Raw genomic sequence first — 25,947 nt, forward strand, 5'->3', positions numbered from 1 at the left:
GGGCTCCATAAGAATCACCTAAGTGCTTGTTAAAAACGCCCCTTCCAGTACCAGCTTGCAGTCAGTAAATAAATAAGCCCTGGAGATCTCATGCAGAGCATAGTGATTATAGACAACAATGTATTATAAACTTCTAAGTTTCTAAGGGACTAGATCTTAATTGTTCCCATCACAGAAATGATTGTTATGTGACTTGATAGAGGTTTTAGCTAATGCTGCACAATTATATTCCAATAACATTTTTTAATTTAAAAAATGCCCCTGGGGCTTCCCTGGTGGCGCAGTGGTTGAGAGTCTGCCTGCTGATGCAGGGGACACGGGTTCGTGCCCCGGTCCGGGAAGATCCCACATGCCGCAGAGCGGCTGGGCCCGTGAGCCATGGCCACTGAGCCTGCGCGTCCGGAGCCTGTGCTCCGCAACGGGAGAGGCCACAACAGTGAGAGGCCCACGTACCGCAAAAAAAAAAAATGCCCCTTCCTAGATCCCACCCTCCAAAAATTTTGACCCATTGTATCTGGGATGGGTGGGCAGTGGTGCCCAGAACAGACTGTAGAAGCAGTGCCCCAGGAACATCCACTGCTATTGAAGGACCATACCTAGATCCCCACAGCACCCTGTATCAGAGCCAACTTTGGGAAGGGAGTGTGCTGAGAGAGCCCTTTATCAGAAAGAGGGATGCCTTAGAAGGCTCAGAACCCATGGTCCCAAGGTCCTCTGACCTGTCCAGCAAGCCATGGCCAGGCTGGGTTCTGTGCGTTGGAGCTTCTTGAAGGTAGGGGCCACTACTCCTTTGTAGCCATCAGAAGTGCAAAGCATGGTGGTTAACAACCCAGATCATGGAGCCCAGCTGCAGAGTTCCTCTCCCTCCATACACTGCTCACTAGCTGTGTGACCTCGGACAACTCTTGGAGCCTCTCTGGGCTCCAGTGTCCTCATCTGTAAAATGGACATATTCATAGAACTTACATCTCAGTGCCTGGCATGTAGTGTGTGCAGCACGAGGGTTTGCTGATTTTATCACCACGCAGTTCTGAGCACACTGGAGGCTTTTAAGATAAGCTTGTTGGTTTAAGCCACTTACTCCCTTGGGCTTCCATTTCCTCATCTTTGACATGGGAGCCGTGACATAGTAGTAGGAACAATAATAGCTTTCCTGCCTCTGCACAGGATTATTGTAAGAATAAAATATGACCATGATGTGAAAGTGCTTTAAACAGTACAGATCACCATGTAAATGTTTTGTAATTTTGTCTTTGATTTGTTGTTGATTTGAGGCAGGACTCCCAGTCTAAAGACTGGATTCCCATTTCTGCTGTGCTGGCTGAGCTGTGTGACGGTGGGCAAAGCCAGTTACCTCTCTGAGCCGCGGTTTCCTCTCCCATCGAGGGAAGCCTCCTAGCAGTGACATTATATGTGTTAGGTGGCATCAGTGGTTCCCAGCCGTGACTTTACACTGAAATCATCTGGAGGGCTTTGTTAAAATGTCCATGTGCCAGTGGACCCACTTTTGAATCAATCGGAACCTCTTGCAAGATATAGGAGTTTGTCCTTTTAAGAAGTTCCCTACGTGGTTCTAATGTGAATCCTGGACTGAAAACCACTGGAGTCTGGAACAGCTTTGTAAACTGCAAAACCTAATGTACTATTTGTGGATTTTGTGTGTGTGTGTGTTTTTGTGGTACGCGGGCCTCTCACTGTTGTGGCCTCTCCCGTTGCAGAGCACAGGCTCTGGACACGCAGGCCCAGTGGCCATGGCTCACGGGCCCAGACGCTCCACGGCATGTGGGATCTTCCCGGACTGGGGCATGAACCCGTGTCCCCTGCATCGGCAGGCGGACTCTCAACCACTGCGCCACCAGGGAAGCCCTGCGGATTTTTTTTTAATTGTTGTTACTGAATGGTCTTATGAGGAACTAGTTCCTCTGAAAATCAGGCCAAAGGGCAATTTCCACCATCTGTCTGAAGTGTGCACTGACTGGGGAAAATTGAAACTCACCCAGTTCCTATTCTTGCCTTCAAGCCCAGGAGGCTGAGTGAAAATAAGCCTCTCTGAGAGCAAAGATGCTGCTGGGATGTTGCGGTCAGTGAGAGGAGTTGGTGTAATTGGATTTGGAAGCGATGCCTCCAGCCGTGGGGAAGCATTCAGTGTTCTCTTTTATTAAAGTGACTCCCGTGCAAAGGCACATACATCACCGTGAGCGATTTACCCTGATTAGGTTAGGGGCCAGGAGAGCTTTCTATGTAAGTCCCCAGGTGCAGTACTAACCCTGATTCGGCTCCAGTTTGGACAAATCTGATCTCTGCTAATTGCCTACCTCTTACATCGCACAGCTGTGGTCATGCACAGCATACTCCCCCTGCTTGGGTGCATTTTCACAGACAGAGAGTCTTCAAGAAGTTCGAGAAGTTCTGGGATTCACACGAGAGGAGGGAGGGGGTGTCTGGAATCAGAGGTGGACATTTTCTAGCTGTCTCTCTACTATTTCTGGTAACATCCACACAGCCATGATGTTCTGACTAAACTGCTGGGTTCGACTGGGATGGTCATTTTATATAGAAGTGATTCCCTTATGGAAAGTGCCAGATGTTTCCCACCAAAGGATTATCTCAGGACAGGGAATGAGAAGGCAACCTGTTTGAGAAGCAATAAAATGTAAACTTGATCATTGCAGTGATAAAAAAAGAAAAGAAAAGAAAAATAATAATGGATGATATATGAGCAAACGTCCTGCTGTGAAATTTCACAAACAAATGTGTAACTATGATTTCTGGGCTATGGACAGATAAACACTTCAGTGCTGTGGGCACATGTTTGCATGCAACCCCGGAAGAGCTAGGACCTTCATCTCCCCACCCTCAGGCCAGGGTTCTCCTAGCACTGTATCTACAACATTCAATGTCTGCATTCAGGAGTGGCTGCCATGTTATCCTGAAAACCTCTTCAGATTCCCCTGTCAAAGACAGAATGCTAAGATGGCTCCAAGTCCAGTGTTTGACAATACTAGCACAGGACCAGTTCTTCTGCATGCAGATTTGCATCCCCCATCTTAGATTCTTGTTCTGCTTTTTCATCTTTAAGTCTTCAGTGATTCACTTATTCTCTCTACAGTCATTGACCATTGACTTTGGGCAGAGCTTGTAAAACGGCCTTAATCTTGAGCCTGGGGTGAAATAGCTAATCCTTCCTGCTGCTCTCCCCACCCTTAGCAGATTATGTCCTCTGCTTTCCAAACTAAATATTAGCCTTCTATATTGGAAAGACATGCCAGATTCCTGGAAATCAAAAGGTACCTGTGGGGTTCTGGCCCTGTTTTTTTAGCCTCAGGCCATCTAAGAGGTGCAGCAACAGGTAAGGAGACCTGGCGGGCAGAGGACGCCAACCCAGCAGACCCCAAAGGGAGCAGCTAACACAACTCCCAACATTTCAAACAACAGGTGAATGTATTTCAAATTTGTTTGCAAGAAATGAGATTGTTTGCATTTTTAGGACCAGACAGGCATTTGGAACTTAATTTGCATTTATGGTATGCAGGTATGGCAGGTGGTGTCCTAACCATTGATGGTAGAGAACTGAAAGTTGGGAAGGAGTGCAAAGTGGGTGTGAGGTGTGCAGGGCTCCCCTGCCATCGGAGTCTTGATCGATCTTAGCAAAATCCAAAGTTTACCAAAAACTGGAACCCTCAAATGTCCATCAAGAGTAGAATGAGGAAGTAAATTATGGTCTTTCATTCAATGTAATATGAATGAAGATGAATGAGATGAAGTGAAAATGAATATTGTATGAGTCCATGTAACAACAAGATTGAATCATACAACAATGTGAAATGAAAGAAGCCAGACACACACACTCAAAAAATGCATATTGTATGATTCTATTTCTATAAAGTCCAAGAGTAAGCAAAATTAATCTGCAGTGTTAAAAGTCAGAAGAGTGGTTCCTCTTGGGAAGGGGTGGGTAGAGATTGAGGGGAGGCACCAGGGAGATTTCTGGGATGCTATTAGTGTTCTATGTCTTGACCTGATGGTAACATAGACATATTCACTTTGTGATAGTTCATTGAGCAGAATACTTATGATTTGTGCATTTCACATGTGTGACATTCTTTAAAGAAATTCAAATCTTGGATGGGGCCCTGCTTATCCATGGGAATTGGTCTTGCAAGAGCTAGGTAGGTCCTCAGAATCCCTGCCCAGCATGCTAGGTTCATTTCTAGAGTTAGGGAAACTGAGTCAAAATCTGAGTAGAGCATTGGGGCAACAGTAGCAGATGAGGAAAGACAAGGTGAGAATTGCATTCACTTCAAGACCACCTGACACCAGGTCTTGGGAGCAAGTCCCACAAAATGGTAGGGCTGAGATTTCTGGCATTTGGGATTGGTTCAGGGCCTGGGTGAGCCAGCATATGCAGATAAAGTCTACCAGGGGGTAAAGGGTGAAAGCTCAGGTCTGTAATTTTTTTTTTACATCTTTATTGGCGTATAATTGCTTTACAATGGTGTGTTAGTTTCTGCTGTATAACAAAGTGAATCAGCTATACGTATACATATATCCCCATATCTCCTCCTTGCGTCTCCCTCCCGCCCTCCCTATCCCACCCCTCTAGGTGGTCACAAAGCACCGAGCTGATCTCCCTGTGTTATGCGGCTGCTTCCCACTAGTTATCCACTTCACATTTGGTAGTGTATACATGTCCATGCCACTCTCTCACTTCATCCCAGCTTACCCTTCCCCCTCCCCGTGTCCTCAAGTCCATTCTCTACGTCTGCATCTCCACTCCTGTCCTGCTCCTGCTTTCTCAACTCTTGGTCTGTGTAGATGAGACTTGGCTTAATGGAAAAGAGTGATGAAGGGAAGTGTTTGGACAGAGAATCTGAACTGGATGAGCATTAATGCAGAGCAAGATGAGGAAGAAGAGGGTTTGTGGGTCATACCAGAGTGGGACATAGCACCGTGAGAAGGCATATTTGAATAAGATTACAGAGGAGCATAAAGATGGGAGAGTCTCTGAGGATTCAGAAGCGAGGAAGCCAAGACAGTTTGCATGGGCAAGGCGTGGAGGCTGCTGACTTGCTACAGACCTACTTTTCAGTTTTAATTTTTGCATTTTTAAACCACAGTCACACCAGGGGAGCTACTGAGGAGTGAAACCAAGATAACTGTCCTCTGGTGGGAGTATAGGGCTAACTTTTTCCTAGTTGGACTCCAAATATTTGGAGCCATTTACCACTATAACCATCACTAAAAGCAGTCTGTGGACACTCTTTGGATGTTCCCGCCCCACTTAGAGTGAATAATCTTGACCAAGATCCTGCTGCAATGGGGGAGTTGACTCAGAGAGACAAAAACAAAATTTTTTAAAAATTATTTACACTTTTTTTATTGAAGTATAGTTAGTTTACAATGTTGTGTTAGTTTCTGGTATACAGCAAACAGCAAAGTGAGTCAGACTTTGGATCTGAATATAATATCTGACCCAAATATTCAAATATTATTTTTTGGATTATTTTCCATTATAGGTTATTACAAGGTATTGAATATAGTTCCCTGTGCTATACAGTAGGATCTTGTTGTTTATGTACAGTGGTATCTGTTAATCCCAACCTCCTAATTTATCCCTCCCCCTGACTTTCCTCTTTGGTAACCATAAGTTTGTTTTCCATGTCTGTGAGCCTGTTTCTGTTTTATAAATAAATTAATTTGTATCAACTTTTTTAGATTCCACATGTAAGTTATATCATATTATATTTGTCTTTGTCTGACTTATTTTACTTAGTATGATCATCTCTAGGTAATCCACATTGCTGCAAATGGCATTATTTCACTCTTTTTTATGGCTGAGTAATATTCCATTGTATATATACACCACATCTTCTTTATCCATTCATCTGTTGATGGACATTTAGATTGCTTCTATGTCTTGGCTATTGTAAATCGTGCTGCTGTGAACATTGGGGTGCATGTATCTTTTCGAATTAGAATTTTTTTCCTTTCCAGATATATGCCCAAAGGTGGGATTGCTGGATCATACTGTTACTCTATTTTTAGTTTGAGACAAAAACCAAATTTATCCCCAGCCTCATGTCCACCAGCCATAAAAATGATCAGTGGACAGAGGGAGGTATGCCTAGTGTGGGGAGAGACCACAATAGATGCTCAGGTTGACAGTCAGCACAGCAAAGTGGGCAGCTGGGGTTATCTTTCTCTCTGAAGGTTTACTTACCCCACTGTGTTTACTCTGCTGGAGAGTCAGTTGCAGGATGAGTTGGGAATCATTACTCATTGAAACACAGTAATGAGACCACTATGAGTGTGTCCAATTTCCTGACATGGGGGTTTCGAGGCATCAGAAACTACCCGTGGCTAGTCAACAGATTCCAGGATACCTTAGGAAATCCCAGAGGAACTTATTTCTTTTTAGTTTATAAAATGCTTCCTGAAATCATTTTTATTGGAAAACTTTATTTAAGAGAGTTTCTTTGAGCCTGGACCAGCATACCAGGAAGCATAAGTGATGAAAGTATCTGCGCCTGCCTGCTCCACCCTGCTCCCCATCCCGGCATTTCTTTTTCAAAACACGTGGAGCCCTGATTTGGAAGAGCTGTTTAGTTGGCACATGACCTCGCCCAAAAGGTGTGATTTATAGCAGTTGATCTCAAGTATTTTGATGCAAAAAGAGAAGGGAAGTTTCAATAAAAGGATATTATAGAACTTCTTCAGCCAGTAGGTAGAATTCCCATCCCCAAGCCAGGCTGAGATCAGATCTTTAGGACAAAAAAACTCTTTCAGGTCTAGATGGATCCAGTGAAGCTGGATTAGGGAGAACAACAGTGTTTGAGATCCTCAGGCACAAGTATGGCGGTTGAGCTCACTGAGTCCTGGCTCTCTTGACTCCACACCCGCTCCAGGCTGGGGTGCTGTTCATCTTGACTCAGTCACTGTGGTCTCCACCCTCTCCCCCATAGAATGGGGACTAATTGCACGTTCATCACACACTATCCACAAATGAGGATGATTCATCAGACGCTCTCAGATTTGCCAGATTCCTCTCTCCCAATGGCACGTGACTGACAGTTTACTACACCTTTCTACACTTTCATTTCCTCTTCTGTTAAAAGGGAGGGTAATGGAGAAAGACAAATATCAGATGATATCACTTACATGTGGAATCCTTAAAAATGATACAAATGAACTTATTTACAAAAAGGAAACAGACTCACAGACTTAGAAAACAAACTTATGGTTACCAAAGGGGAAAGGTTGGGGAGAGGGTTAAATTAGGAGGCTGGGATAAACATATACACACTACTATGTATAAAATTGATAATCATCAAGAACGTACTGTATAGCACAGGGAACTCTGTCCAATATGCTGTAATAACCTATACGCGAAAAGAATCTGAAAAAGAATGGATATATGTATATGTATAACTGAACCACTTTGTTGTACACCTGAAACAGCATTGTAAATGAACCTACTCCCATACAAAATAAAAATTAAATTTAAAAAAGGGGAGGTTGTAATAGCCCATGCTACACACAGGGGTATTGTAAGGGCTCAGTGCAATTTGGATGATTAAGACACTCAGTGCAGGGACTTCCCTGGCAGTCCAGTGGTTAAGACTCTGCCCTTCCAATGCAGGTGGTGCAGGTTCGATCCCTGGTCAGGGAACTAAGATCCCACGTGCTGCGCAGCACAGCCGAAAAAAAATTTTTTAAAGACACTCAGCACAGTGCCTGGCCCATGATAAATGTTCCATACATAGGAGGAATAACTTGAAACCCATTATGAGCCTTTAGCATCTTGATTTAATTAGATGACCCTGAGGGGTTAGATAGAGCAGGTGGCTTAGAACATGTAACCTGGGAGGATATTCAAAAAGAATCCTGAAAAAGCAACTAGAAGGTCCCCAAAGAACAGGATACTGGCTACTTCACAGGAGTTGTTACTGAGCCAGGAGCCCCAGTTATGAGAGAGTCACTTGATAGCGCCTGTGTACACCGAAACTCTACTGTCACTAAGATTTCTATTTCCGAGTACAGCTCAGAGGGAGCAGTAGCAGGTGGAAGGCTTCGAGAAGTTGTCTGTGAGGTGGTGTGAGGCTGGCAGATGGTGATCCGCCCTCTGACCAGGAGGAATGGACAAAGGCTGGTCTTTTCAGGGCTCATCAAACAGCACTCAGTCATTTCCAACGTCCCTAGATGGGCAGCCTTGCCCCTGGATGCCCTTCCCCTGATTTAAAAAATCCCATAAATTTTAAAGGGAAAATGTAAGCCATGGGTTTCCAAGAATTTACACTTACTTCGTCAAATCTATTGTTTTCCGAGAGTTGTGTGGAGTCCAAAAAAGACTAATGAGCCTTTTCCAAATGTCTTTTAAAATCCTTTTTTCTTAGAAGGACATTTAGAGGCTTTAAAAGTTGTTCCAAGGGTAAAAATAATAATATAATAATAAATTTCTCAAAACTCTCAACCCCTGCAGGTTCAAAATTTGCTTAATTCTTCAAACCCAAGGGACTTGAATTATTACTGGGATTTGTTATTTCTTGTTTATGGGGCTTTTCCAAAGGGGAGAACTCTTTCCCTGCACTCCCAGAATGAGGAGGTTCACTAGAGTTCACTGCATCGTTCACAGCCATGCCCATAGCCCAGAAGGCTTCCAGAGTCTTCTCAACCTGAACCTTCAGGCGAAGCCCCCCTTACTTGGTGGCATCCGTGAGGCCAGGTTGGAGTTAAACGGAATGCACTGACTTCTTCAGCCTGGCTTAATTTTGGCTGGAGGATCAAAGCCCTCCCAGCACAATTCTTTTGTAGGGAATACAATCTATGTCACGTAAAACAGGTGATCTATCGTTAGGTGACTGTGGGGTGCAAAGAGAACAATTTTTCCTTGGGGTGTGTGCAAAGAGCCAGCTGCGGCTGGGCTGCCCTTGAACGCTGTCATCTGATGACCTCTGGTGGTGGCATTTTTCCCAGCATGTGTGCAGCGATGCTTCTGAGCCAAGCCATCCTTGTCACATTTTCCTACATTCCTTTCCTCCTGTTTTGTTCTTCACATTCAGCAAGGAGCAAGAATCAGTTGCAAACACCCAGAGTAAAGTGGTGCCTGTGCCTAACCAGACTGTCCTTTCAAAAAAGTTGCCTTGCCTCCTCTTTCAGTGAACCTCTGATCCATTTCCTGGGGAAAGAGAAGGGAGCCAACATGAAGGAAAATGTGGCATCCACAGTGGTTTTCATTTTGCTACTGTTTCTCAACACCAACCTTCTGAATGGTAAGTAAGAGGCTGTCCTGTTCTCTTTAATTCCCTGGGGTGTTTATATGAGAGGAGGGGAGAATCCATCACAGTCCTCTTGCAATGAAGTTACGAGAAATGAAAATGCATATTAAATTATTTACAATATTTTGGGGGTTAAGACATGCAAAAATGAATGCAAAAGAATGAATGCAATTAATGCAAAATCCTGTCACTATGCTCTGACTTCCGTCTTTGTTCTGGGAGTGCAGGGAAAGAGCTCTACCAACAAACAGACCAGAGTTTCAGTTCAGGGTCTGTCCCTTACTAGCTGTGCAACCTTGAGCCAATTACCTAACCTCTCTGGATTTATACATTTTCAAAGTGAGAATAGTGATGTTTCTTCCACCTCAGATGAAAAGGTGTGTGAGAAAAATCTTTGAAAACCTGTAAAGAGTTATAAGGGGATTGCTGTTACATGGTGGGAAACGGGTATACAGCCAACTCTGTTATGGGGAAATGAAATTCACAACTAGACTAGAGTGTGTGAGCCTGTGTGTGTACATTTCAGTGTGTCTACCGCTGCCTATTTCTGGGTGTGTATACTTTTGTATACCTGTGTATATCTTAACTTCCCTATATGTGCCTGATTGCAAATGCTTCTCTGTGTATACCTGTCTGTGTACACATTTTTGGGTGTATATTTCTGTGTATGTACCTGTGTGTGTACTTGTGTATACTTCTACAAGTATGCAGCTGTGTATATTATTCCTCTGTGGTATGTGGTTGTCCTTCTGATACGGGCTCTACTTGAGCGTGTGTGTGTGTGTGTGTGTGTGTGTACCTGTGTGTGGTACCTCTGTGGTTGTTCCTGTGTTTGTGTGCATTTTACAGAGATAGTGAGACAGTCCATTCACTGTAACCATCTCCTCTAAAGTGGGTGAAAGAAACATTTAACTAATTATAATTTCACAACTTTACCCTCCTCTTTTGAGTTTCCTCCAGGTACTATTAATAACCAGTGAAATGTGAGAGAGAGAAGCTTTCAGAGAAAAAGGACCACAGAGATCAGTATAATCCATAAGGAAATTTTAAGTATTCAGATAATCAACAGTGGCCTTAATTGGCTTCTAAATATGCCCATCATTGAGCCATAAGTTTTGTGCTTTTCTAAAAGGAAACTTTCCTTTCTACCTCACATACTCCTCCCTATAGCCACAACAACAAACAAACAAAAAATCACTTCACCCTGTGAAATTACCCTGAAGAAATGTTCCCTAGAGGACAGCAACATTACAAACATTGGCAGAGCTGACCCCAGGCTGTCTGGCGTGGACCGTTTTCGGGGGGCTGGGAGGTGACTGGGCTCCGGGTGACACTCAGCCTGATGACCTCGGCCCCAGCCTGTGCACCGCATCGTCCCATTCCATTCAGTTCTTCTTTACAGCAGTTTTGCCTAGTGCCCTGTCTTCCCACCTGTGTTCTCCTCCAAACTTGCTCTTTCTGACCTGCTAGCAGCTCTACCCAGGAGCCAGCATGAGGGGTGAAGGGCAAATGTGGCAGAAAACAGAGAAGCCCCAGAGGCTGAGGGACCACCACCTGGAAGCTCTTCTCTCCGCTCCTGATTTCCTGAACTAAACACCACCTGGGGTTACGTGGCTCGCTGTGGATGGGCCCCCCAGCCCAGCAGCATCAGGGCCACTGTTTCCCTCTTTAGACCTGACAGATAAGGAGAAGAAGAGGGGGCCAGCTCACCAAGGGCTTTGGGGACTAGGGAACTCAAAAGCTTCATCCACTTGGCACCGGGTTTTCCACATCAGCTCTTTCAGCCCTGCTAGCTTCCAGCTGGGACTAAGTACAGCTCCTAGATAATGGTGATAGCTAGTAACCGCAAGAGTGGCCACCTGTAGGAGCTCCCATGCCTCCTACCCATAAAGACCCAGGGGGAGATGGGGAAATATAAGGGAAAAGGGACCAAAAACCCAAATGAGGAAATGGAGGCAGGGAGGATGGGGAGCCAGGCTGTGATGCTGAATCGGAGGTCAAAGCTGAATGGAGGGCTTCCCTGGTGGCGCAGCGGTTGAGAGTTCGCCTGCCGATGCAGGGGACGAGGGTTCGTGCCCCGGTCCGGGAAGATCCCACATGCCGCGGAGCGGCTGGACCTGTGAGCCATGGCCGCTGAGCTTGCGCGTCCGGAGCCTGTGCTCCGCGACGGGAGAGGCCACAACGGTGAGAGGCCCGCCTACCGCAAAAAAAAAAAAAAAAAACAAGCTGAATGAAATCAAGGAAGAGTGAAGGGGAAAAGGAAGGGACAGAGAAGATGGGGAGGAAGCAGCTCAAGGGGGAGCCTCGGTGATACAGTGAAAGAACAAGAGAAGAGAGCTGGGCTCGTTGTGCGGGAATGGCAGAAAGATGGTGGTTAGTGAGCCAGAGGGGAGAGGTCCAGAGAGCACTGGATCAGCAAATGACCACAGGATGCTTGTGCCTGGGGGAGAATTCTTTTTATGGGGCTGTGGCTGTGTATCCGCCCCATAGACTCCATGGGAGTATAGAAGGGCCACGTCCTCCTTCTCAGTGAATGTGTATCCCTAGCACTCTTGATGCTCACCGTTGTTGAAACTACATCCAGTGGTGGAGTATCTCCATCTCACAGTACACGCGCGCGCACACGCACACACACCCCCCCCACCGCAAAGCTCTCTCTCTGAGTCCTGCCAACTTCAGCGCAGCCCACAGAGGAGTGTTGCTGGATGTTGACCCCTTGGCCCTTCTGAGCCCTCCACCCCTAGACCTACTCCCGCCGAGACCTCATCACTGGCCTGGCCCCATCAATCTGCTTCTGTCACCAGCAGAATGGTCAAAGAGTTGAACGGACCTTAATATTGACGCCAGTGGCTTCTGGCTTTTTCTAGGACAGTCACCTCCTGGAAAACCTGAGATCTTTAAATGTCGTTCTCCCGAAAAGGAAACATTCACCTGCTGGTGGAAGCCTGGGGCAGATGGAGGATTACCTACCAATTACACGCTGACTTACCACAAGGAAGGGTAAACGTTCTCTTCTCTCCTAGCAAAGCGCACCTGGGTGTCCTCACTCTCCGGGCCACAGGAACACTGACTCTGGGTTAATTGCCACGCTTCCCCGAATGACACTGATAAGGCTCCTGCTACTGGAGGAAGGGAATCAAACATACGCGTCCCTGCCGAGCTCCCTCACGCGCATAAGCTCCGCCACCACCTCGGCGACACAATCCGGCAATGCCCTCATTGCCTGTCGTAAGTTTAGGTTGTAGCCCAAGGTCACGTATAAGTGTTTCCTAAGTGCTAGTTAATTTTAGATGCTTATCTATCAATCTTGTGCCATTTATCATTTTTTGTAATCATTATTTTTGTAACCTAAGAGTATTATCGCGTAATCTTTGACAACTGTGGTACATTAGCTTTTCGAACTTGTGTCTTGTGCAAGAAAATAACAAGCCCTACAAGAAAAGGAAGATGAGGTGTTTTCCTTCGGAAATCCATGGACCCATGATCTCCCAGAAGGCATATTGGGAGCTAAAATTGCAGTGCAGAGTAAACAGGGTGATCTCTAGACAAGGAGTTTGTCACCGTTACAATGAGACACTCCTGGAAATCCAGGGACGGCTGTATCCTTCCCCAGTGAAGAAAACATTTACTAGTAGAAACAGCTGGCTCACTTCCCAGTGACAGCAGTTAGTGGTACACAAAGCTGCCATCCCTTCTGGGACCCAAAGGGGTGTCAGGCAAACAGATGCCAGGAACTCAAAGTGGCAAGCAAAGTGGAATAAGCCTGCACACCTCTGTGGTGAGTCTTGCGTGGAGGCCCCCAAGTCTAAATGTGAGCAGCCTAAGGAGCCTCTTGGGCCTGACATATCTCCTTTCAGAGTCACTTTTCTCTGTGGCTGACTTAGTGTAATTGGAAATATACTGCAGTTTGTATCCCCTTTCATCTTTTTTTAAAGAAATGTAATTCAAAACATATGTGCAATAAATGCTGCCTTGTGCATTCCCCGCCACCCCGTGTGTATGTGCAGGGGAAAGTCCCAGTGCCCTGAGATGACCCAATGGTGGTTCCCTGAGGAAAGCGGTGCATTGGCCACAGAAAACTCAAGTGTTTATTGGCAGGGGGCATATATCACAAAGCCCACAGCAACCTGTAGACAGGAGGGGTTGGTGAGAAACAGAGTCACTGGGGCTCTGATGTGACCCTGCCACCCCTTCTCCAGTACTCTCTTCCCTTTGTCACCCCCAGCTGACATGGGCAGGGCAGAAGAACTTGGGGAGCCCTTCTTGAGCTCTGGTTTTTGCATCTGGAATGCCTGTTTCCCCAAATCCAGTGGTATTGATCTATTAAGAAAACACTAGACTCTTTTTACCACCGTCTTACTGACTCCTAATATATTACTCGTTGCAGAGAGACATTCACCCATGAATGTCCAGACTACAAAACCAGTGGTCCCAACTCCTGCTACTTTAACAAGAAGCACACCTCCATATGGACGATATACATCATCACAGTAAACGCCACGAACCAGATGGGAAGCAGTTCCTCAGATCCACGTTACGTGGACGTGACTTACATAGGTAAGGGGAAGCGTGATTGGTGAGGAATTTGTTACTCCAATATGAATCTACCAATAGTCAAACTCAGTTTGAGTCTTCTGGGCTTATGGATAGATTCCCATAAAGAAAGATGAGAAAATTCACACCATCCTTGCCAACTGAGTGTTTTAAACCAGTTTTTTGGATTTAATTAATTTTTAATGGAGTATAGTTGATTTACAATGTTGTGTTAGTTTCTGTTGTACAGGAAAGTGACTCAGTTCTACATATACATACATCCACTCTTTTTTAGATTCTTTTCCCATATAGATCATTACAGAGTATTGAGTAGAGCTTCCTGTGCTATACAGTAGGTCCTTACTAGTTACCTATTTTATATACAGTCGTGTGTATGTGTCAGTCCCAAGCTCCCAATCTACCCCTCCCCCTCCTTCCCCCTTGGTAACCATAAGTTTGTTGTCTACCTCTGTGACTCTACTTCTGTTTTGTAAATAAGTTCATTTGTACCCTTTTTTTAGATTCCACAATAAGTGATATCATACACTACTTGTCTTTCTCTGTCTGACTTACTTCACTCAGTATGATAATCACTAGGTCCATCCATAGTGCTGTAAATGGCATTATTTCATTCTTTTTTATGGCTGAGTCAACCAATTTTTATTTATGATGGTAAGACAGTAAAATCCTTATGCCTTCCTTTGACCCTTCCTCCCATCCCCTTGCACCCAACAGGAATGTTCTATTTAGCTTCCCCTATCAATCCTTCTCTCCAGCCCTCCCCCTGCGACCGATGTCCCCTTCTCCCTTGGCAAGCTGGGATTTCTCTTCTGAGATTTCTCTCCCTGAAAGACAGAGCTGCTTCATGGAGTAGCAGCTCTTACAAGAGTCTCATCTGCTTCTCCACCCACAGGAATTGCTCCAAACTGCTTTGCCCCAAATTCAATTCTCAATATACATATGTTTCTTGGCAACTGGAGCTATTCTTTTCAAAATAAAGAATTTGGGAAGTAAATCGTGCTGCTGGAACAGAAGGCTGAAGGCCAGGATCACAGCCATGATGTTTGGAGAAGTCATTAGCAAGTGAAGCAAAATCGACCTGAGAGCTGCTTCTTGCTTTGTGTGATCAACACTGAGCTGCAGTGCAATGAGACATAACTGCAGTGATCTGTATGGTTTAGCAGGGACAACAAAGGGGATCTTAGGACAAGAGATGGCTTAGGACAAGAGATGGCTTGGCCTTAGCTAACCTAAGGAGTAGCTAATTAGGTTCAAGGTCACCCAAGTCTTCCTGACTTACCTAACACCAACCAACAAGGAAAATCAGGCTAGGACTCTCAAGTATCGGGCTGTATATCATCCCATTGGTGTGTTATCAGTGATTGATCCTTAAAAACTAGAAAAGCTTCCAACAGCAACTGGTACCCATTTGAATTCTGTCTCTCCCCAGCAAATTATTGCAATGAGCGTGGGGATGGAAACAGAATTTGATCTTAACTTAAGAAAATCAAAAAGTAACCCCACTGACAAGTAGGAATAAAATAAATTCCATTCATATAAATTTACTTCAGATACGAAGTCTTTAAAATGCTAAACACCAAATAATTCCATTTCATAGTTTCTTTCTTAAATTTCCTTGTCCTCAAATATTCTGCCCTCAAGTGTTAAAATATTTAATATTTAAAGTCAAAACAGTGAAAGCAAGAGAAGTTCTGAAATGTACAACTGCTGTAATGAAGATTATCCACAAAAACAAAAATGGGATCACTAAAGAAAAGTAGTATGTTTAAAAAGTGAAATTAATGAGTGGATCAAATTCATAGTGACTCTGGAAAACAAATTCTCTGGTGAAAGAATGTGTTGGGCCATACTTTTCAAATTAATGAAAGAAGTGTTCATGGAATTCTCATATAACCCTGCAGCATACAGTGTTTGGTGACAGGCCACAGAAGTTCATTTACAACACAGTTTTAACCACAGTAAAGTCTACCAGCTTGAATCTCATCCAGGGATAACCTGCAGTACAAGATATTGGCACATAATCTCTCAGAAATAGATTGCATTGTTGTCACTGAGAAATATTTAGCTATGCTGAAGACACTTGAAATGAGATTCTCAGCTGGGTGCTGTTTGCCTCCCATAGGGTACTTGGCAATGGCAGGAAATATTTTTGATGTTTGCAACACAGGGAGAGAGGGCCTCTAATGGGGAGAGGCCAGAGATGCTGCTAACGTCCTACAATGCTCAGGAAGGCCCCTACCACAAAGGATTATCTGGTCCAAAATACACATAATGCTGAGGTTGAGAAACTTTGCTTTCAAGGATTCATCTTGAACATTTTACTTGCACCTTTGTACAAAGATGTTTTGATCAGCATGTCTCAGTCTTGTGTTCAAATTAAAACTTATATTAAATAACTGATGTTTATTTAGGAAGTCCATATAAAACAATCTTTCTTAGGTATTTACTTAGTAACATACAACCATTAGGATTAGTGGCAAATTTTCTAAAGCTGTTTTTTTAGGCAACTGTAGGGTATAATGCCAAGTCAATTAGAGTTACACTCGCTTTTCTCTCACCTGTAGTGGAGACTGATTTGAGGAGGTAAGAAATGAATGGAGAAAATGTGACTGGCCAGCAGGACTGAGACTAGGGTAAGGCAAGCCAGCACCCTAGGGCCCTCACTCTTTTTTTAAATTTATTTTATTCAAGTATAGTTGATTTACAATGTTGTGTTAATTTCTGCTGCACAGCAAAATGATTCAGTTATACATACATATGTATATGTTCTTTTTTATATTCTTTTCCATTATGGCTTATCACAGTATACTGAGTATAGTTCCCTGTGCTATACAGTAGGACCTTGTTGTTCACCCATTTGATATATGAGTTTGCATCTCCTAATCCCAAACTCCCACTCCATCCCTCCGCCACCCCCCTTCCTCCTTGGCAACCACAAGTCTGTTCTCTATGTCTATGAGTCTGTTTCATAGATAAGTTCATTTGTATCATATTTTAGATTCCACATACAAGTAATATCATATGGTATTTGTCTTTCTCTTTCTGACTTACTTCACTTAGTATGATAATCTCTAGGTCCATCCATGTTGCTACAAATGGCATTATTTCATTATTTTTTATGGCTGAGTAGTATTCCATTGTGTGTGTGTGTGTGTGTGTGTGTCTCACATCTTCTTTATCCATTCATCTGTTGATGGACACTTAGGTTGTTTCCATGTGTTGGCTATTGTGAATAGTGCTGCTATGAACATAGAGGTGCACGTATCTTTTTGAATTATAGTTTTGTCTGGATATATGCCCAGGAGTGGGATTGCTGGACCATATGGCAACCCTATTTTTAGATTTTTGAGGAATCTCCATTCAGTTTTCCATGGTGGCTGCACCAATTTACATTCCTACCAACTGTGTAGGAGAGTTCCCTTTTCTCCACACCCTCTCCAGTGTTTGTTATTTGTAGATTTTTTAATGATGGCCATTCTGACCCATGTGAGGTGATACCTCATTGTAATTTTGATTTGCATTTCTCTAATAATTTGTGATGTTGAGCATTTTTTCATGTGCCTGTTGGCCATCTGTATTTCTTCTTTGGCGAAATGTCTATTTAGGTCTTTTGCCCATTTTTCAATTGGTTTGTGTTGTTGTTTTTCGTTTTTTGTTTTGATATTGAATTGTATGAGCTGTTTGTATATTTTGGAAAGTAAGCCCTTGTTGGTTGCATCATTTGCAAGTATTCTCCCATTCTGTACATTTTCTTTTCATTTTGTATATGGTTTCATTTGCAGTGCAAAAGTTTGTAAGTTTGATTAGGTCCCATTTGTTTGTTTTTGCTTTTATTTCTATTGCCTTGGTAGACAGACCTAAGAAAACATTTGTACGATTTATGTCAGAGAATGTTTTGCCTATGTTCTCTTCTAAAAGTTTTATGGTGTCATGTCTTATATTTGTCCTTAACCTATTTTGAGTTTATTTTTGTGCATGGTATGAAGGAGTGTTCTAACTTCATTGATTTACATGTGGCTGTCTATCTTTCCCAACACCACTTGCTGAAGAGATTATCTTTTCTCCACTGTATATTCTTGCCTCCCTTGTTGAAGATTAATTGACCATAGGTGTATGGGTTTATTTCTGGGCTCTCTATTCTGTTCCATTGATCCATATGTCTGTTTTTGTGCCAATACCAGACTGTTTTTTTTTGTTTTGTTTTTTTGTTTGTTTTTTTGTTTTTTTTGCGGTACGCAGGCCTCTCACTGTTGTGGCCTCTCCCGTTGCGGACACAGGCTCCGGACGCGCAGGCTCAGTGGCCATGGCTCACACGCCCAGCCGCTCTGCGGCATGTGGGATCTTCCTGGACTGGGGCACGAACCCGTGTCCCCTGCATCGGCAGGCGGACTCTCAACCACTGCGCCACCAGGGAAGCCCCAGACTGTTTTGATTACTGTAGCTTTGTAGTATTGTCTGAAGTCTGGAAGGGTTATGCCTCCTGCTTTGTTATTTTTCCTCAGGATTACTTTGGCAATTCTGGGTCTTTTATAGTTCCATATAAATTTTAGGATTATTTGTTCTACTTCTGTGAAAAATGTCATGGGTAATTTGATAGGGGTCACACTAAATCTGTAGATTGCTTTGGGGAGTATGGCCTAGGCACCTCACTCTTAAGGAGGCGTTCACAGACCTGTACTTAAAGGAATGTGACATCAAATACCAAGTGTCTCATAACCATGGAGAGAAAACAGGTAGAGAGATCTGCCTCTAAGTCATATAGTTCTGGATTCAAATACCCATATTTGACTAAATATGGAGTTTCTTTCATATCTACAGTTGAACCAGACCCTCCTGTGAACCTGACTTTGGAATTAAAACAGCCAGAAGACAGAAAACCATATCTGTGGATAAAATGGTTTCCACCCACCCTGGTTGATGTAAGATCTGGTTGGCTCACACTCCAGTATGAAATTCGATTAAAACCTGAGAAAGCAGCTGAGTGGGAGGTGAGTCAACTGGAAGCTTTTGGAGGGAACCCTGTCCTTTGGCAAAGATGAAGTACCCCAACTGAGAATAGGTCATGCCCCCTAATTATTGGGCCACCATGTTGCCTTCCTGATGCTGATGTTACCCACCCATGTGTGGAAGGGCCTTCTCCCCTCCACTGGGATGGATGGGGGCTCATCTTTACAGCTCTCCCATGACTAGCTCCTTGCAACTGAACAGCCACTTCTGCCAGGTTTTCAACCCACCTCCCTCAGGATATCTTAGATCTAACATCTGTGAGAGTACTTAAATGGCACTAAGTGGAAGGAAAAAATTTCAGTGTAACCAGTCTATGGCTAATGGCATTTTTATTCACTTTTAAATACTTCATTATAAACAAATAGTACAATAAATTATAGGCATTATGATAATCTACTCTTAAATAGTTTAGTATATGTCTCTTTTAAAAGGGGAATATTTCCAAATATAGCCAAAATAATAGGATCACAGATAGAAAATTAATTGAAATTCCTTAATATCATCTTTTTGAATTCCTTAATGTCATTTAATGGCCAGTCCATATTTTAATTCCCCCAATTGCTTCAAAAAAATATTTTTAACAGCTGGTTTGTTCAAACCAGAATCCACTCCAGGATCACTCACTGTGGCTGGCTGATATATCCCTTCACTCTCAACGTGCTCAGGAGACTGGGTCGCTTGTCACATAGAATGTCCCACCTTCTGCATTTGTCTGATTAGTTCTTTGTGAGGTCATTTAGCCAATTTCTCTGTCCCCATATTTCCTGTAACCAGACATTAGATCTAAAGACTTGATTAGATTCCAGGTGAACAATTTTTGGCAAGAAAACTTCAGAGGTGATATATATGCTTCATATTCCATCATATCAGGAAACAAAGACCATCTGGTCAACCTACCATAAATGATGTTAAACGTGGCCCCTGGATCAGGGAGATCACATCTTGATCCCTTGATTGTAAAGTCATGTTTAATTTGTGCACAATTGCTTCAGGGTTCATGAATTCCCAGTTCTCTTCCACCTAGTGGCTTTACATCAGTGAATGATTCTTGAATCAATTATTTTATTAGAGTTTAGAAAAGAACAATTTTCCAATTTTATTAACTAGTCACCTTCCATAATGTAGAATTTAGAAAGCAAGGTGTAGGGAGCAGAACATTTGTCTTTCTAAAGTAGAGTTCCCAATGGAGAGATAGAAAGCCTGTTGATTTTTGTGTGAGCAGTATTTAACAGGAGGAAGTGTTGGGCTGAGAGGGTGGGATGGTGTGAACAGGGTATTTACTAAGTGTGATCATTTGGTCTCACTCCTCCAATAGTTTACTGCCTAAAGAAAAACTCTCTTTCTTCATAACACAAGACAGAGTGACTTCTGTTTTCCTTGCCCTCCCTTAGACTCATTTCGCTGGGCAGCAGACTCAGTTTAAGATTCTCAGCTTATATCCAGGACAGAAATACCTTGTCCAGGTTCACTGCAAGCCAGACCATGGATTCTGGAGTGAGTGGAGCCCAGAGAGCTCCATCCAGATACCTAATGGTGAGTGTCTTGGCTCCCTTTTGCTTATACTCCTAAATATTCTTAAGATAGAATGAGTTTAGTAAATTTGTATGTAGTAACTACTAACAGAGAAACTATTTTGAGTCTTAGCCAGAAGAATGAATAGAGGTGAGTTTATCAGCTCTCTACTCAACACAAAGACATTTGGAAGTATAGCATTGCTCCCTGGGTCACTGTCAGTGAGGACCAGTTTCTAAGATAAGTCTGCAGTCATGGGCTTGAAATGTCTCAGAGGGCTTGATGGTCAGTCATTCTGCCCTCCCCATCTGCCCCATTCCTATCATTCAAGGTTATCATCTAATTCTCCCAAAATTTGTAAGGCGCTATCCCATCTGAAAAGCGTGAATTGATTTTCAGTCCTTGAAGACAATTACATGTTCGTCTCTTAGTCAAGGAACAGTATATAAAAGGCACCCAATTCTTTAAGTGCCATTAAACATGGTGGCTGGCATTCTACAAGGAATGAATCATTTGCATTTCTCAAGTACTTGACAGTTTACAAAGTCTTTACCTCGTTTGTTCCTCCCAACCGTCTCAAGTATTCAGAGAAAACAGAATTGCCATTAGGAACTGAAAGGGAGGAAACTAAAGGTCAGTGGAGTTAGAAGTCTTGCCCAGAACTGCATGGCCAAGCCTAGCTCTTGTGACGACTTGCCTGGCCAAAGTATCAGGGCTTGCACTGGCATACTGGAAAGAGCACTGAATTACAGGCCATAAGAGTGTACATCCAGTCCAGCCCTGACTCTTACTAAATAAAAGCACAGGGTCTAGAGGCAGAAGGCCTGGGCTCAAATCCCAAACTGCAACTTTATAGCTACATGCCTCTGGGTAAACCACTCTTAGAGTCTCAGTTCCTCATCTTTACATACAGGCAATGTATGTAAAGAGCTTAACACCATATGGCTTTTACTAAGAACTTAATAAATGTTAGCTTTTTAAATTATTATTACTGCAACTGACCATGTACCCTTGGACTTCCTATATAAGTATCAAATCAAATAATATTTTTAAGGATTTTGAAATTTTTAGAGTACTGTAAAATATATGCAACTTTAAAATTTAATAATATTGGAACAAACTAAATCTATCATTACTGTTACTCTGGATTGATGTTCAAATCAGAAAAGGTGTGGAGGGGTGGAACTTATGTTCAAAAGTTTCATTGATTTGTTTTGTTTGTTTGTTTTTAATGATGCTGTATGTGATCAAAACTTTCTGGCTGTTTGCTTTTTAGACTTCTCGATGAAAGATGCAACCGTGTGGATCTTTGTGGCCATTCTTTCTGCTGTCATCTGTTTGATTATGGTCTGGGCAGTGGCTTTGAAGGGCTACAGGTACTTCACTGTCTATCAACCCTCATCCCAATCACGGTTGTCAGGGATAATGGCCAAGAAAGACAATACAAAAATGATAGAAACCTACAGATAATTCAAGCACCTCATTTTAGCCATTAGTTGCAGTGGGTTCGCCATGAAAAACTTTTATCAGTGCTAGCAAAAGTAGAATAGACACATTTGAAGTTGATGCTCTCTCCATCAAATGGAGGCTCACAGTTGTGAAATAGTAAAAATCTGGCAAGAACAGCAAATAATCCCCTAGTCATTTCAGAATCAGCCAGAGTTAATTAGCCAGAATTCATTTTGATGTTGACCTCTAGAAGTATTCATTGTCTTCACCACTGATGGTTAGTTTCACGTAGCCTCGGAACTCTAACTTCTACCTACCATAGTCCATGTAGCAGCTATTTGGAGATAATGCTAATCTTTCAAAAATTACAAAGTGAAAACATGTGTCATTTATCTTATCTCACAAATCTTTTTATAGCATGGTGACCTGCATCCTCCCTCCCGTTCCTGGGCCAAAAATAAAAGGATTTGATACCCATCTGCTGGAGGTAAGTGCCAGAGGTAAGAATGTATTGTGATCAGCTTCTCTATACTCATTATCTTTACACATGAGCACACAGTTCCCATCAGTGCAACCTGGTCAGCTCGGCCATCCTTGACCAGCTGTCCCTCCTCTTCAGCAGGTGTGTTTACAGAAAGATGTGGGAAGCATGAGGGTACTTACCATCAGATACTAAGTGTCAGAGGGCAATGAAAGAAAGCCAAGAAAACCTCAAAACACATAGGAATGCTTGCTAGGTTTATCAGGTCTTTTCATAAGCCCCATCAAAAACATTTTGTACAAATAATCAATTGAGAAAGAGGGTGAATATTTTGATGAATACAAAAGAGGAATCTACCACCAGCCCCTCCGTCATACTTTGGTGTAAGCTCTCACTTGAATGTTCCTTACAGAAGGCCATAGTAACAGAATATCCTATTGCAATTTTTGCTCAGTTTGAGAGCTCAGTTAAGACTGGCTCAGTACAGTGGAACTGGTGTTTGCCAGGGCCCATTTAGACCGATTCGAGTGGGAATTAAATTTAAGTGTTTCGAATGAAAAGAGCTGTTAGAACATTTTAAATTTCTCTGCAGGTTGAAATATATAGTTTCAATTTGACCTTCTGCTTAACACTGATGTACATAAAAGCAGTCACCTACACATTGTCACTTGACCCCAGCCACTGTGAGGCCAAAAGCACAAGAATGTGAAGAGTGAGTCCTAGGGAATTTGGCTTGATGGCATTCACTTTGATTGCAGATATCAGAGCAGGAACTAGAGCCCCAGAATTTGGGCTCTTATTCTGCTATCCAGTCTCTAGCACTGACCTTTATAGACCCAGCATGAACATCTCAGCTAACGAAATGCATTATTGTTTAGCTCGCAATTTGACCTTGTAGCCACAGGGACTTAGTGACTTTTAAAAACTGCTTTTTGTGTCAGAAGAAAAAGTTCTGGTATTTTTAATGCCATTACCCCTAATTCTCAAAAGAACTTTCCCAGATGGGTACTATTATTCCCATTTTACAAATGGAGAAACTGAGGATCACAGAACAACTTATCCAAAGTCATAGACCCTTTAATAAGTAGAGCCAAGATTTAGGCACCAGTCCCTGACCTAAGTCAGAGCATCTGGAGAAGCATGGAAAATAAGAAGAGGAGGCCAGAGGAGAAGTGGGGGTGGGGGAGGAGGATAGAGAGAAGGAGGAAGGAGAGGAACCGAAGGAGATGGAGGGAATATGGGCTGGCAGGAAGTGGGGGAGGAGGGAAGGGAGGGGAAATGGAGCAGAAGGAAAGGAAGGAGTGGGATGGGAGGTGAAGGGAGGGACGGGGAGGGAGAAGCAAGGGAGAGGAGAAGGAAAAGAGGAGAACCAACTTCCCACTACCAGACTCCAGAACGTGGGGTGAGGGAGCCAGTTAGGCGGCCAGCAACCAGATTTCAGAGCTAGTGAGTCCCAGTACCAAGTGCACGCATGAGCATTATGGGTTTAGATGTTTCCCAAGCTTTTCTTATTTAATAGTTATATTTTTATTATATGCACATATACTACTTGCCCATTCAATGCATGATCATTATTGCTTAGAGAAAGACTGAGTTAAAATCGTGAATTGACTTAAAGAAAAATATTAGGTGAGTAATAGTCCAGGAGGTGATTCTAGATGGCCTGGGACACAAACGTCTGACGTTTGGGAAATTCTGCGAGGCCGTGGCCACATCCCACCTGCCCGTAGTCAGGAACACAGACTTGGCTGCGATGTCCATTTGGAATGTTATGAACCTGACAGCCTTCTTACCCTGTGTCTGTGTTTTAATAGAAGGGCAAGTCTGAAGAACTTCTGAGCGCCCTGGGATGCCAAGACTTCCCTCCCACTTCCGACTGCGAGGACTTACTGGTGGAGTTCTTAGAGGTGGATGACAGTGAGGACCAGCAGCTGGTGCCCGCTCACTCCAAAGAGCACCCGGGGCAAGGCGTGAAGCCCACACACTTGGATCCTGACAGTGACTCTGGCCGGGGCAGCTGCGACAGCCCCTCCCTTTTGTCTGAAAAGTGTGATGAACCTCGGGCCAATCCCTCCAAATTCCACACTCCTGAGGGTCTTGGGAAGGCAGAGAAACCTGAAACAAACGTTACCCAGCCCCAAGGCCCTCAGAGCACAAACGTGGAAGGCAAAATCCCCCCTTCTCCTGCCAGCGGATCCCAATCTTCAACGTGGCCTTTGCTGCAGCCCCCCAGCCTGCACTACTCCAGATCATCTTACCACAGCGTTGCTGATGTGTGTAAGCTGGGCCTGGGCACGGCAGGTGCTGCAGCCACTTTGTTGGATGAAACAGACACACATGCTTTAAAACCCTCACAAACCATTGAGACTGGCGGGGAAGGAAAGGCAGCTGAGCACGGGGAGTCAGAAAACTTCCGTTCCAAGACTGACCAAGATGCGGCACGGCTGCTGCCCCAGGACAAGACTCCCTTGACCTCTGCTAAACCCTTGGAGTACGTGGAGATCCACAAAGTCAGCAAAGATGGAGCTCTGGCACTGCTCCCGAAACAAAACGAGAACAGTGGCCGGGCGGAGAAGACCAGCACCCCTGAAACCAGCAAGGAGTACTCAAAGGTGTCCCGGATGATGGATAGCAGCATCCTGGTGTTGGTGCAGGATCGGCGAGCACAAAACCTGGCTCCGTTGGAAGAACCAGCCAAGGAGGCCCCGCCATCCCTGCCACAGAATCCAGCCGAGGTAGACCTGGCCTCCTTCCCCGTGGCCCCGAGCAACTGCAGACTCCAGCTCGGTGGGCTGGATTACCTGCATCCCACAGGTTTTATGCACTCCTTTCAGTGAGAGCTTGATTCCTGGAAGGATGGGTTAAAATGTGATTTTCCTTCAGGTAACACTACAGTGTACATGAAATGCACTCTATCAGAGAAGGTTCGAGAACGGGGTTAGAATGACACTACCAAACTCCCAGGTCACTCGTCTTCATGATCCATTTTCAACCAGTTGCCTCTTTCTCCAAGAGCTGATTCCAGAACAAATCATTTAGTTTCGTGTGATTTGTAGAGTTACGTTTTGCTATCAGTTATAAAATTATGTGTTCAATGAAATAAAAGCACATTGCTTAGTATTCTTGAGGGACAGTGCCAATAGGTATATCCCCTGGAACAGGCTTTCATGATCTGGTATGTGACAGAAGGGATATCAACTAGTCAGAACTGTTTACCACAGGAAGATGGTAGATATGAGAAAAATGCCATGAAAACCACTTTTGAAGACCAATTGCTTAACCTTTGCACTCCTCTTTCATTTTATTAGGATTAACCAAATTAAACACACTTTAAAAAAGAGTGCATTCTAGAACACCTGACAAATTGTTTACATCCGTTCCTATTACCTTAATGACGCATTGCCAATATGCAAATAAAAAGGATGCCTCTGACTTTTTCTTAAAATAGTTTGAATTTATTAAGCATGGATTCCGCCCACCCCCCCCAAATTGTATTTCATTCTGAAGTTTCTGGAGAATAGAGTTTTAGAAAGTGAAATTTTCTTACATAAGAGGCAAATGAGTTTCATGTGGTGAATCCTTCTAAAATGTTTTCCTGCTTCATTTCAGCATGATAGATAATTTATTACACACCCTAGTCTTCTGTTAGTGAAAAAAAATCCCAAAAGA

General features: G+C 43.6%; 1 protein-coding gene across 1 annotated transcript in view; it reads left to right on the plus strand.

Annotated features, from left to right (window-relative positions):
• PRLR (prolactin receptor) overlaps positions 1–25,115 on the plus strand; it is a gene marked incomplete at both ends in the record, with an annotated part of 173,042 nt that extends 147,927 nt beyond the window's left edge. The window contains 8 exons of the mRNA XM_079702213.1: positions 9,157–9,269; positions 12,143–12,275; positions 13,663–13,832; positions 18,648–18,817; positions 20,228–20,369; positions 21,625–21,724; positions 22,215–22,284; positions 24,093–25,115. Of these exons, the coding sequence (XP_079558339.1) occupies positions 9,157–9,269; positions 12,143–12,275; positions 13,663–13,832; positions 18,648–18,817; positions 20,228–20,369; positions 21,625–21,724; positions 22,215–22,284; positions 24,093–25,115 (1,921 nt within the window). The remainder of the gene's footprint in view (positions 1–9,156; positions 9,270–12,142; positions 12,276–13,662; positions 13,833–18,647; positions 18,818–20,227; positions 20,370–21,624; positions 21,725–22,214; positions 22,285–24,092) is intronic.
• Positions 25,116–25,947: the final 832 nt, after the last annotated feature.

Source organism: Hyperoodon ampullatus (assembly GCF_949752795.1).
Source record: "Hyperoodon ampullatus genome assembly, chromosome: 4".
Classification (NCBI taxonomy): domain Eukaryota; kingdom Metazoa; phylum Chordata; class Mammalia; order Artiodactyla; family Ziphiidae; genus Hyperoodon; species Hyperoodon ampullatus.